This window comes from Cupressus sempervirens, chromosome 6, assembly GCF_028749045.1.
Source record: "Cupressus sempervirens isolate cs-2001-9-10 chromosome 6, ASM2874904v1, whole genome shotgun sequence".
NCBI lineage: Eukaryota > Viridiplantae > Streptophyta > Pinopsida > Cupressales > Cupressaceae > Cupressus > Cupressus sempervirens.
In genome coordinates, this window is record NC_143123.1 from 143,883,505 (window position 1) to 143,896,463 (window position 12,959).

General features: G+C 35.8%; 1 protein-coding gene across 1 annotated transcript in view; it reads right to left on the bottom strand.

Moving 5' to 3' along the window:
- Positions 1-573: 573 nt before the first annotated feature.
- LOC149551633 (tryptophan synthase beta chain 1) overlaps positions 574-12,959 on the bottom strand; it is a 74,602-nt gene continuing 62,216 nt past the window's right edge. Inside the window, exon 5 of the mRNA XM_089787138.1 lies at positions 574-961. Coding sequence (XP_089643264.1) covers positions 786-961 — 176 coding nt within the window. The 3' untranslated portion in view covers positions 574-785. The remainder of the gene's footprint in view (positions 962-12,959) is intronic.

Sequence of the window (12,959 nt, forward strand, 5' to 3'; positions counted from 1 at the left end):
AAGAAGGATTATCAGGCTTAATTGCATACTATAAGGAAAAAATCATTAAATACAATAATATAACTTGTGAATCTGTATAGATAAATCAGAAATGACTGTGACAATATAAATATAATAGAAAAATTAGAAATGACTGTGACAATATAAAGATAAACCAAGGGCAAAAAGACATCATCATCATCAACAATAGAAGCAAAAGAAAACAATACAAGATTATTAATCAGATTTTGAGAATAAAAAGAAAATTAATTAGTGATCCCAAAAGAGGACATTACAGTACATTTCCTCGCAAGCTTTGTTCACTACCCATTCTTGCTAATGGCTTTCATGGAGATCTTCAAGCATCTCCTTCTAAAATTTTTTTATGGTAATAATTTGCAACCATCAACCTAAGGACATCAAGAAGAATCTAGTATTATACAAAAAATCATTTCACCCAAAAACTTACAAGCCTCAATGAATTTGTGGATCTATTACCAATTGATCGGTAATTTTCTCTAATTCAAAACAGATATAATGAATAAAACAACAAAGACGACTATGCTACTTGGTGTAATCAAACGACAGAACAAATGGAGGAATTGAAGTGTCATTGTAAACAAAAAAAATAAGAAAAAGATGCAACACAGACATAATTTACCCTGGGACACATCCATATGAACTAGAGTTTAAAAAAAAATTATGAGGAAGTGGAACAGAATAAATAACATCCATTTGCTGTCACATTTTGGCATCAAAGATAATTCCCCATCAACAAAATTAGATATCAAAATCTATTTGCAGTTTCAGATGGTCAGATGTTTGATTGCAGTTTGTACATCCTTGTCCCCACGACCACTGCAATTCAGCACCAACTTAGTTCCATCTGGCAGAGTGGGGCACAATTTTTCCAAATAAGCCAGTGCGTGAGAAGTTTCCAGTGCAGGAATTATGCCCTCTAATCTTGATAATCGTTGGAAAGCTGCAGTTGCATGGAACAGATGAAAAGTTAATTTTATTTTTAGTATCTTTCAAAACTTTGAATTGTAAGATATGAACAAAACTCATAAACCCATGCAATGTTAATGCAATCTCCTTCATATATATAGTTAAAAATTTGTTGCATGATGATAGCTGCAGATACAAAGTGCACAAGAAGAAAACGAAAGAAATAAGCAAAAACTCAAAGCTGGAAAAAGCATATTTGCTATGTCACTGAGGACAAGTTTTACATAAGTTTTACATAGTAATTTTTACACTGCAATAACCAAAAGTTCAAAGGTTGAGTCTAGACTTGTAACACATCTTGGAAAGCAGAAAAGGGAAATGAATAGTGGTAGAATACCTACCACATTTCTCTTAAAATAACTTATAAATTGGGGCAGCTACCTGTAGCTGCAGCTTTCTTATTTGTTAGATTCTTTGACTTTCCAGTATTTGCTTGAAGGGGTCTTTGCAATATAGTCTCCAAGTGCTGTACATCCTTAACTCCAGTACAACTGTCAAATGGCTTTTCCCCTATTGAATAATTAGTTTTATTCTGGCATTAATGTTACTAAAATTAGGTTTAGTGGATTGCAACACTCATTTTGCAGAACAAGATTTGTGCCCTTATCCCTAATATAAACATTTGTTACTGACTACCATTTTCAAGTTCAGTGGAAATCCATTTTGTTTTAGCAAATAGTAAAGCAATTTAGTATATCGATTATTACAATACCCTAAGAAAGCATCAATCAGACCTTAATTTGACATTTAGCCCAGCATTAAAGAATATTTATGATGATAAGACTTCTTGATGGTTCTTGAATAAATGCCATGCAGAAGAAGGTTGAATATACTAGATAAATTTATTTAAGTTTTAACATGTATACTCATATTAATACACAATGCAGAATGCCATTGGAGTTGTCTTCATAGTTGTCAATCTATCAGACACAGACAACTAGCAAAGGTTTTTCTGCCATGTAATAAAGTTAAAAATTAATTCAACTTTCTAAACTCCATTTTCTAAATTTGATAGTTGTTGTGTATACAATCATTGTACATGCCACCTCTCTTAGCTTGCGAAAAGAAATGATTGTTACAGAATCAATAAAAAATCAACACAGGAACCAGGGTTGTTTAACTTCCAAAATGGCCACAGGTGTAACAAAATGTATTTAATAAAACATTGACAGCTTGAAAGAGAAAATGCATGGTTTTATACCAAAAACACATGAAAAACACATTTTTAACCAGTGTTTTACTTGCTTTGATATTTGTACCCATGTTTTTTCACATCTATCGAACCGCAAGAGTTAAACTTCTGAAAACTCACCCAGCTAAAAAATAGAGTACTCGGCAACTCGGAGAGTACTCAAAGACTTTGTAAACTACCATGGAAACTACAAACAATGGTGCAATAATAACCAGTAACTCATTTCCAGTACAATAACAATTGGGCAAAAGCCCAAATTATTTTCCATATTAGCAATTACCCAAAACCTTGTACCCAAGCCCAGGTTATGCATCATACTAGCATACCAAAATCCCTGTACTCGTGCCTGTACCGATACTGCTAACTTAAATAAGAAGTGGATATTACAAAATCCTCAGAAAGGAGACCTTGGGTAAATTTCTGAAATTATATAGTATGAAGCAGAACTAAGAAGAGTCTTGAGATATACTTACAATGGTAAGCAACTATAATATAATTATTACAAAGATGACAGCAACTATAAAAGCATATTTGATGTATCATGTAACAAAACGAAGGTGGTCTTCTGAAACTGGGTTGAGATAGAGCAGAGTGACACTTGTTAGTGAAGAGATAAGATCCATTTCTTTCTTCATTGTTCTTTTGCTAATCAATAGCCACACCATCGGCAAGTCCCACAAGGGTTGCATTCCAGTGAATCAATTGGGTACCATACTCCACTATTGCAAAATTCTCTGTGGTGTATGTCCTCTAGTTGTCAGCTAATGTGCTAAACATCTCCTCGAAGATCTTTTCTCAATTTATCATTGTCAGACCATCAGCATGTTTAATCAGAGGGTGCATTGCACTGATCAAGAGGACCATAATACTCCGCCATTGCAAAATTCTTTGCATTGTTTGTCCTTTTAGTTGTCAAATAGTGCTGGTTGTACTGGACAGCACTCTTGAAGATCTCCTCTTACTTATTGTTACCAAAAGAAATTCAATTGCTTCTGCTTGACAGAGCACACTATTGTATAAATGACTTTGGCAGTACAAGGTTTTCCTTTTATTTGTTCAGGCAGCGGATTATTGCCATTTGGTTGTTTTTAAAGCTTTGTACATTGCTAATCAACAGATTGATGCAGCTGTCCTAATTGATTTGCTCCATGCTTTTGAAAGCCAATGTATTCCAAAATGCCATAAAAGGTATTGTTGATATTGACAAGTGCAATGTGTATTGACTATTGAGGTATCATTTTGAGTGTGAGTTTGCAGTGGGGAGAAGCTTGGATTCTTGTGCAAAAATGTTTTTTTTCGAAGTGGGGGGAGGGATAACTGCCTGGGGAATTTTGTTGGATTGGTTTTTTAAATTTGCGAGTGTGTGAAAAAGTTCTGAAATCAGAAAATGCAGAAATGTAGGTCAACACCTTAAGGTAACCAGATTCACAATGGCATCCTTTTTTTGTAACATTCAGCATCTGAACATGATCAACCCTTGCAGAATCAGCTTCTTATCTCCAAGATGAATATGATACATCCTTTTATACCAACAACATATTTAGGGTAAATTAAACGGCAGGGCACTCAATCGTATGAAAGCTTATTCTAGAGTCTAATCAAAGCATCCACCATCACATTGATATTGCCTTTCATATATACAAAATGTAATTATTTAGAGTTGGTTATGAATTAAGCTGGCATTTGAAATTACTAAATGAATTTGACTTTTACCATTCATCTTACCTTGTTTTCTTAGATAGTATCCGTACTCTAGAGTCTAGTGATAGAGAATAGACTAACAAAATTAAACTAGTGTCTCTTTAGTGCTGCTAAACTAGCCTAGCAGCTATTATAGCTATGTCCAAAACTACTGCAAATGACCATGTGATACCATAGTTTGCCAAGATATAAAACTTAAAAGAAACTCTGAGTTTTCTTTGGTCGGTTATAGTATTTAAAGCATCGTTGAGGTAATATTTTGAGAAATAGCACAGCTAAAATGTTGCTATTGTTCGCTTGATACTATTGTCTTTTTATTTCTGACTATAGCTTCAGTATACATAATCCTCTTAGATAAGAATATCATATGGGCTCAATAGGTCATTCCTGCATTGCAACTATCAACCTGCAATCTGAGATTCATTCATTGCAACCAAGGAAGAAACTACGCAGAAGATTCCATGTGATTCTTCATTGAAGACATTAACCAGATATGGTTTACAGGAAAACAAAGATAGCATTCCTTTATATGTATGAAACAATCATCAATACAAATATTATAAGAAGAAATAAGACTGTTAACATTGTAGTATTCCCTTTACATGACATCGACAGTGTCCTAAAAAATATAAAAAGAATTCAATTACCCAAGTTTAAAACAGGAAATGCTCAGCAAAAAATTGGGAACTAAATAATAATGTACTAATTCTAGAAATAAATAATATACATTTTATCATTTCATATTAAATATAATGCATGTAAATTAAAAATGGCATTATACATTATAAAATATACTGATCATAAAAAGTTGCATACAGCATAAAAAATCTGTTTTACTTTCCCCTAGGAGGGTTTATATAAAAAGCATATGGCTTGCCCAAATAGAGTGCTATCTTATGAAGCATAACCAACTATTTGAGGTGTAACCCTATTTTTATACCTAAAGCCTCATCAGGGTTAGGTTTTTAAAAAATTCACATTGAGGTTTGAAATTCAACTTCTATAAGAGATCTATTCCTGACACTTATACCAAAAATGTTAAATCTGTCTTTGTGTTATACTTCCTTTTTCTGCTAAGAGTGGAAAAGAGCAAATATATATTTAAAAAATATATTCCAAAAAACTTGGGAAATGACATGGCAAACATGGTGGGTCATGATTAATCAAGGTTTATCACAAGTTATCCGAATGTAATGCAAGTGTGGTGTCAACTTGTGTCCATGAACACATAGATTTTGATAACAAACTAGTGCATATCTATGGCCCATATCATTTCCAGGACAAGGCTAGCGAATTGTATTTCAAGGACAAGGGCCACAAGGCATTCTTTTAGGGGATGACAGGAAATGACAATTAGAAAAAGGGAAAATTTTAAAGATGTTGGAAAGTTCAATTATTATTACATAAGGTATACATCATATAAGTACATTATAAAACTGTATTAATTACATCGGAGCTGAACTGAGAGTTTTCAAAAGAATTGACAAACAAACTAAGAAATTTATTTGATTTTATTGTCAACATGCATATAATTATATGACAGTTAAAAGAAAATACCCAAAGGCTACAAATTACAAATACATGACAAAAAGATAAAAAATATACCATTCTCCTATAATCATCTACTAACACTGCATCAAAATCAGAGTCTAAGTCTTAATCACTCCCAATACGTGGGAATACCTCATCCATCGGTACCCCAACCAGCCCTCCTTGTGTCTCAACTTTTGTGACATCTTCAAGATCAACATTTCAACATGTGGTTGGAGTCTAATAAATCTTAGTAGTCTATCAACCTAAAGTTGCAAGGCACTATGTATGACCACCAACATTAGTCAAAAGGTAAGTTTATTTCTCCTAACAAATTGAAAGAATTAAGACATGATGTTTCCACAATCCATGCAAAAACTTGTAAAGCTTTTAGGAAAAAACTAAATAAGTTTCCTTTTCTGCATTATCAATTTATATCGTACTCCATGACCCATCGTGAAGAAGAGAACATAAACCCTAGTCTGAAATTTCAATGTGAGAAGAAAATTATTTATAATTTTTAATAGAATATCTTTAATTCAATTGAATAAATCTACACACGAACCAATTCCTTTTTGTACTAGAGGAACTAACAACATACAAAAAAGGCAATTCGCAATGATAACGAACTCCATGGCATCTTTATGGAGGCATGCCCACCATGCAATAAGGTCGTTTTGGACTAACGCAGCCCTATCTATCCTTTCCTTTGATTTTTCAAATGTTTAGACTATGAAGATTGACAAGATTAAACCACTTTTCTTGAAGTATGTATGCCTTCTCTATACATTTTTAGAAGGGCCTTCATAAACCCATATTTTGTCTCTTCATCTTTAAAATGTATTCTTCCAGTTCTTGTTGTGTAATAGTTTAGATTGAGAGCACAGGGTTTCATATGAAGCAAAATGCTCTTGGTGTTCCAGCCCAACATCACAATGGGCATGTATGGTTCTCAAATAGTCTCATATAGAAGTACCTACTAAGAATTGCTTGCTTCATCTAGCTAATCATGCTATCCCATGTCTTATAAAAAAATTTGGGGTTAGGAGAGTTTGTATCAATATACATGACCACCTCCAAAATAGTTGAAATGAAAGAGCAAGTATAGATCTACAAACAAAATATTCAACAAAAGAAGCTCAGTTCCAATTTACCATTGAAATATTTTATATTTTTTACAAAATTAAAAATAATACAAAAAAGAAATTGACTTAAGAATATGTTGCAAAGTGGACCACCAATCATCATCAAGGACTTTTGGTTACCATTGAAATTAAAAGATTGGACTCGTTGTTTGGTGGACATAGCCCAGAGATGGGATATTGTCGCAAGAAGCTACAATCCCATCATACATTATGAAATCCCTAACCCTAAGCCATTTTATACAAGCTTTTGCCACTTACAAAATTAGAGCTAGAATAAGTTGTCCAATGGAAAAAAAACAGCCGATGCCTTTTGCAATAGTAGAGTCAATTTTGGCTTCGGGGGTGTTGCCACTCAACCCCACCGTGTACTGTGAAAAGGAGAGCACTTGGGGCACTGCCCCAGGCCCCCGAAAACCCCCGCGGGGGCATTGCCCCTCAACCCCACCGTGTACTGTAACAAGGAGAGTCAATTTTGGCTTTGGGGGTGTTGCCCCTCAACCCCACTGTGTACTGTGACAAGGAGAGCACTTGGGGCACTGCCCCAGGCCCCCGAAAACCCCCGCGGGGGCGTTGCCCCTCAACCCCACCCTGTACTGTGACAAGGAGCGCAACCCTCGTAGAGATAATATGGGGAGAAACCGCACCAAATAAACCTCTGAGTTTGATTAGGCTCCACATCACGACACCTCTACCACCATGCCAGCAGGACTAAAAACATATATTCAGTTAATGACAACCCCTACAACATTTGAGGCCCTCTAGCTCCTTTGTAGCCTCCCTCAAAATTTGAAATTGGGAGTCTACATTCCCACACATTCCTAAACAATTAGTAGTTCTCAAAAAATAAAAGCCAACTTGGATACAAGTGGACATCTATAATCGGCCAAGCCATCCGTGATTATTTTAATAGCTAGTCTTTAGCAAGTTTTCCTTGTGTCCTCAATCAACAAACTCAACATAAAATACTCTGTATCAAGGGAGGTGGCACGTAGTCTATGTCCTCCAAAGGGGGGAGATGAAGAACCAACACTATTTGTACTTTTCAGGATTTCAATGAAATACGGAGAAATCAGCACATGGAATGGGAGCATGGCCAAAGGACAGTTTGGCAATTGTAGAATTTGCCTCTTGTTGGGATTGCGCATTCAACATCTCTAAAATACTAGAGGTACTTCTCTTTCCTTTGGTAGAAATCAATTACTGGATTCATGCTTATAAGAGTTGGGTTTGGAGGTGGGTGCAATCCAAGTCCAAGTTCACCACTAGGTTCGTCTAGGGTCCTGCTTGGCAAATTCTAGTCTACCTAATGCCATGGGTTTCCAAAAAGGGATCTCACGCTAAAAAAAAATAAAAGTGAATAAAGTGCCCTAAACCATAAATTAGCCCTATCATTCCTATTGGACATTTCACCCATTTTTCATCACAAAACTTGCACTTTTCACCATTTTTTCCCTCCAAGCTTATTTTAAAAGTTGATTCATTTTTCTTCTAAGGTGAAGGCTATGGAGGAGTGAGGCTCAACCTAAGGCTAAGAAATGAGAAGGTAGATTTAGCAATCAAAGGTGAGTGAATCTTCATTTTATTCAAGTTCTAAAAAAATTAAGAAGTTTCTGGTTTTTTTTAAAACTTTGTGTGCATAATAAGGGGTTATAATGCCAGTTTTTTCCTGCAATGTTTTTATTTTATATTCAATGCATAATGATTGGAAGTGGAAGTTCAAATTCAGTTGCCTAGGGCCAAAATAAAGAGAGCACTTTTAAAATTGACGCATCTTCACCACTTTGGTGTTATTAAATAATGATTAAGCAAATGTTTGGTGGTGGACGTTTTCTCTGGCAGCATAACCATTGTGGCATGGATCATAAAAGATCATACTGTCAAATAAAAGGTCATTTATGGGCCAACCCTGGACACAAAATAAAAGCTTGTTGGTCTTTTCCCACCTATCACACTAAATACCAACCATCATTAATCATAGAAGTTCCTTAACCTCAAGCATTCTCCCTAACAAGTAACTCGCATACCTAGCTTGCACAAGTTTGAGGAGTTTGTTCTTTGGAAAATTCCTAAAAGAGCAAATAAGATGTGACAGTTGCAAAGGAACATCCTTGTCTCTATCTTCTACAAACATCGCTTTCACCCAATCTATCTTCCCAAAGTCTTAAAACACATTTTTCAACGCATGAAAACATGGGGTGAAAAAATGTGTTTGTAAGCACCCTCTACCACCATGTCAGCTGGACTATCAACATATACTCAGTTAATGACAACCCTTACAACATTTGCGGCCTTCTAGCTCCTCTGTAGCCTCCCTCAAAAATTTGAAATTGGGAGTATACATTCCCGCACATTCCTAAACAATAAATTGTTCTCAGAAAATAAAAGCCAACTTGGATACAAGTGGACATATATAATAGGCCAAGCCATCTATGATTATTTTAATAGCTAGTCCTTAGCCAAGTTTTCGTTGTGTCCTCAATCAACAAACTCACCATAAAATACTCTTTATCAAGGGAGGTTGTATGTAGTCTATGCCCTCAAAGGGGGAAGATGAAGAAACAACGGTATTTGTACTTTTCAACATTTCAATGGAACAGGGATAAATTGGCGCATGGAATGGGAGCATGGCCAAAGGAAAATTTGGCAATTGTAGAATTTGCTTCTTGCTGGGATTGCACAACGGTATTTGTACTTTTCAACATTTCAATGAAACAGGGATAAATTGGCACATGGAATGGGAGCATGGCCAAAGGAAAATTTGGCAATTGTAGAAGTTGCTTCTTGCTGGGATTACACATTCAACATCTCTAAAATACTTGAGGCGTTTCTCTTTCCTTTGGTAGAAATAAATTACTGGATTCATGCTTAGAAGGGTTGGGTTTGGAGCTGGGTGCGATCCAGGTCCAAGTTCACCCCTAGGTTCGTCTAGGGTCCCACTTGGCAAATTTGAATCTACCTAATGCCATGGGTTTCCAAAAAGGGGTCTCACATTTAAAAACATACATTTAACACTGCATAAAGTGTGCTAAACCCTAATTTAACACTATCCTTCCTTTAAGTCATTTCACCCATTTGTTATCACAAAACTTGCACTTTTCACCATTGTTTCCCTCCAAACTTATTTTAAAAGGTGATTCATATTTCTTTGAAGATAGATTCATTTTCTTCAAAGGTAGACGCTATGGAGAATTGAGCCTCACCCTAAGGCTTAGAAATCATTGGAGAAGGTAGATTTAGCAATCAAAGGTGAGTGAATCTTCATTTTATTCAAGTTCAAAAAAAAATTAAGAAGTTTCAGATTTTTTTAAAAATCCTTTTGTGCATAATAAAGGGTTATAATGCCAGATTTTTCCTACAATGTTTTTATTTTATATTCAGTACTCGTGCATGATGATTGGAAGTGGAAGTTCAAATTTAGTTGCCTGGAGCCAAAATAAAGAGAGCCCTTTTAAAATTGATGCATCTTTGCCACTTTGGTGTTATACAACAATGATTAAGCAAATGTTTGGTGGTTGTTGTTTTCTTTGGCTGTGTAACCATTGTGGCATATAGATTAGACAAGCTCATAATGTCAAATAAAAGGTCATTTACGGGTCAACCCTGGACACAGAATAAAAACTTGTTGGGTGTCAGATGGCAAAGGGCTGCCACAACAAGACCTTCACCATGCTTATGCATAGGCAAGCCATAAGGCCCCAAAATAATCCAAAAATCTGAAAGGTGTTGGGTGGTACTTAAGTATCCTTTATTATTGTGATTTAAAAGAACCTTAATAAACAGCCCTAAAACAAATGAATAAGTGTAAGAACAGGCCTCAAAATATATATATATCACAAATTAGTGCTCAAATGAACTATATAAAAATAGCAGCAGATCCCAACTAGGATTTAAAATTCCTAATAACTAAAAAATACAAACATATTCTAAGCACTGGTGAAAACTGTTATTTTTTGAAACAAGATAGAATGAAAGATCGAGTGAAGGAATGCTACATATTTAAAAAGCAGAAGACATCAATACAAACTGAGCAGCACAACTCCTCGGGCTCGCTAGAAATGAAAATTAGACCTGTTAGATTGCAGACCTAAACTGCGAATTTAATTCCATTAGTTGTCAAATCAACAAAAAAATTAACTGACTAGAGGAAGGAAGGAAGAAGAACAAATAACAGAATAACCTCATTGAAAAATCCCATTCATTGATAACTGAAGCTCACTACATGCCTCACTGAACATCAGATAAGGAATCTAAACTTATGACATTAGTAAAATTTGAGCAATGCCTCACAAACAATTTCATATCTTACAGTCCTTGTTGAGTCAACGTGCTCTGGACTTCAACATACTGAAGTTTGACTGACATTAAATAATATGTATGGAACTAGTCAATGGTCTAATCGACTTGAATGAGTCGGAAGTAAAATTATAACACACTTCCATTCCTAATGGCTCAGTTCAGCATAGGAAGTACTTTCTGAATGTTAAGGAATGTAAGATCGCAGATAGAGATAGATTTATTACAGATTCAATTTGATTTGTAAATACTAATGTATTCTTCTTCAATCTGCAGGTCAATGATAATTCCATTGCAGATATATTAACTGTCACTGATATTATATTGCTGAATGTTCTGAATATTCAGAATTATATTGTAATCACTGAAGAGGATTTATTACTGAATATATGTGTGTGTGTGTGTGTGTGTGCAGATCAAATGCTTCCAGGACATTGTGATGTTATTGATGTCCTTTCTGATTGACTTGCACGGCATATATATGTTGGTGAAGGGACATGACAACGTAAGGGCATGACCCTTATGTGGCATGAGCCACGTAGGGTCATGACCTTACATGGTCATGCCCCTTAGCATTAGTTAACAGTCCATAATCATATTGTTACGATTTCATAACAATAGTATGTCTAAAGATTTTCAACAATATAAGGCCCGGTCATGATACTATGTCACTATCATGACTTTCAGTGCCTTCTCAATACATTATCTGATCGGGCATGACTAAGAATATTGTGCAGACAGATCAGAGAGCAAATACAGTAAATCAGATCCACCATTGATGTATGCTAAAGCACGAACTCTGAATATATCATATTATATATATGTATGTATGTATGTATGTATGTATATGATATGATTTGCTTATAGTCATACTGTGGTTTACTGAGAGCATCCATTTGACTGATGCAATAACACTAACACTCCCTCTTATCGAGGGAGAATATAATCAATTTCACAATCTCAATAACTCATATTCGAGTTAGCATCAAAAAATGCTTATTCACAATTATATCCTTTTCAGAATATAGACTATCTGATTTCCAGCACATCCCGCAACAAAACATAGTCTATCAAATAGTCACTCTTGACCTCTGATAACAAGAATCATGATCTTCAACTCACTCCGGGACAAAAGTATTCTATCATGATTTACATATTTTCATGATTTCCGGCACACTCCGAGACAGCAAATTAATGTAGTCTATCATGACAATGGATCAAGAACTCAAGAAATAAACAACACAAGTAGCATCATGATTTCCAACTCATTCCGGGACAACAACTTAATGAAGTCAACCATGATGCTTTTGTTACCATAATTACCATCACATTTTGGGACAACACTGTCGTCGGTAGAAATTGTGTATCGGCCGACGGGTCCCTTCGGAAAAGAAATTGTGCATCGGCCGACAGGTCCCTTCGGAAAAAGTCTTGTTATGTAGTCGACGGGTAAATAGTTTGTAGCGGGCATAATGTATCTAGCCGACGGACTCCTTTGAGAAAGTTTTTCGAAAAGTATTTATAACCCCTTCGGGAAGCATTGTAGATATCATATCTTACCATCGAAGCATAATGTACTGTGGGCATATGCGAATAATAAGAAGAGTTCTGTTGTTCGTGTTCGTGTTCATTGTCTGTGTAATTCGTAATTAACCTATGCGGTAAACATTTGGCGCCGTTGCCCGATGGACCTAGTACGCAGGCAGGCGGATATGAATTAAATGTCGAATCAGTTGAACAAAGATAAGAATAAGCTGAAAGAAAAAGATGACATACATGTTGCACAGGAAAATTTAATTCTGGCTCAGCAGACAGAGCATCGAAGGAGATTTCAAAAAATTGCCAACGGAAACAAGAGCGCGGAAGGATTGTTGAAGGAGACTCGACAACGGCTTGAGTTGGTGGAAGAAGCGAGGGAGGAGTTTCTGAACCTGCATACACCACGGGAAGAGAATCCTAACGGAAGGAGATCGACTCGCACGGCTTAGAGTGCCGACGGAGCATGAGCGTGGAGTGACCTCTTCGTCCGAGATATACTTTCGGAACGAACAGCTTCAGTTGACGAACCCTCTTCTTCACCAAACAATGCAGGTGTTGAAAACAGCGCGGAA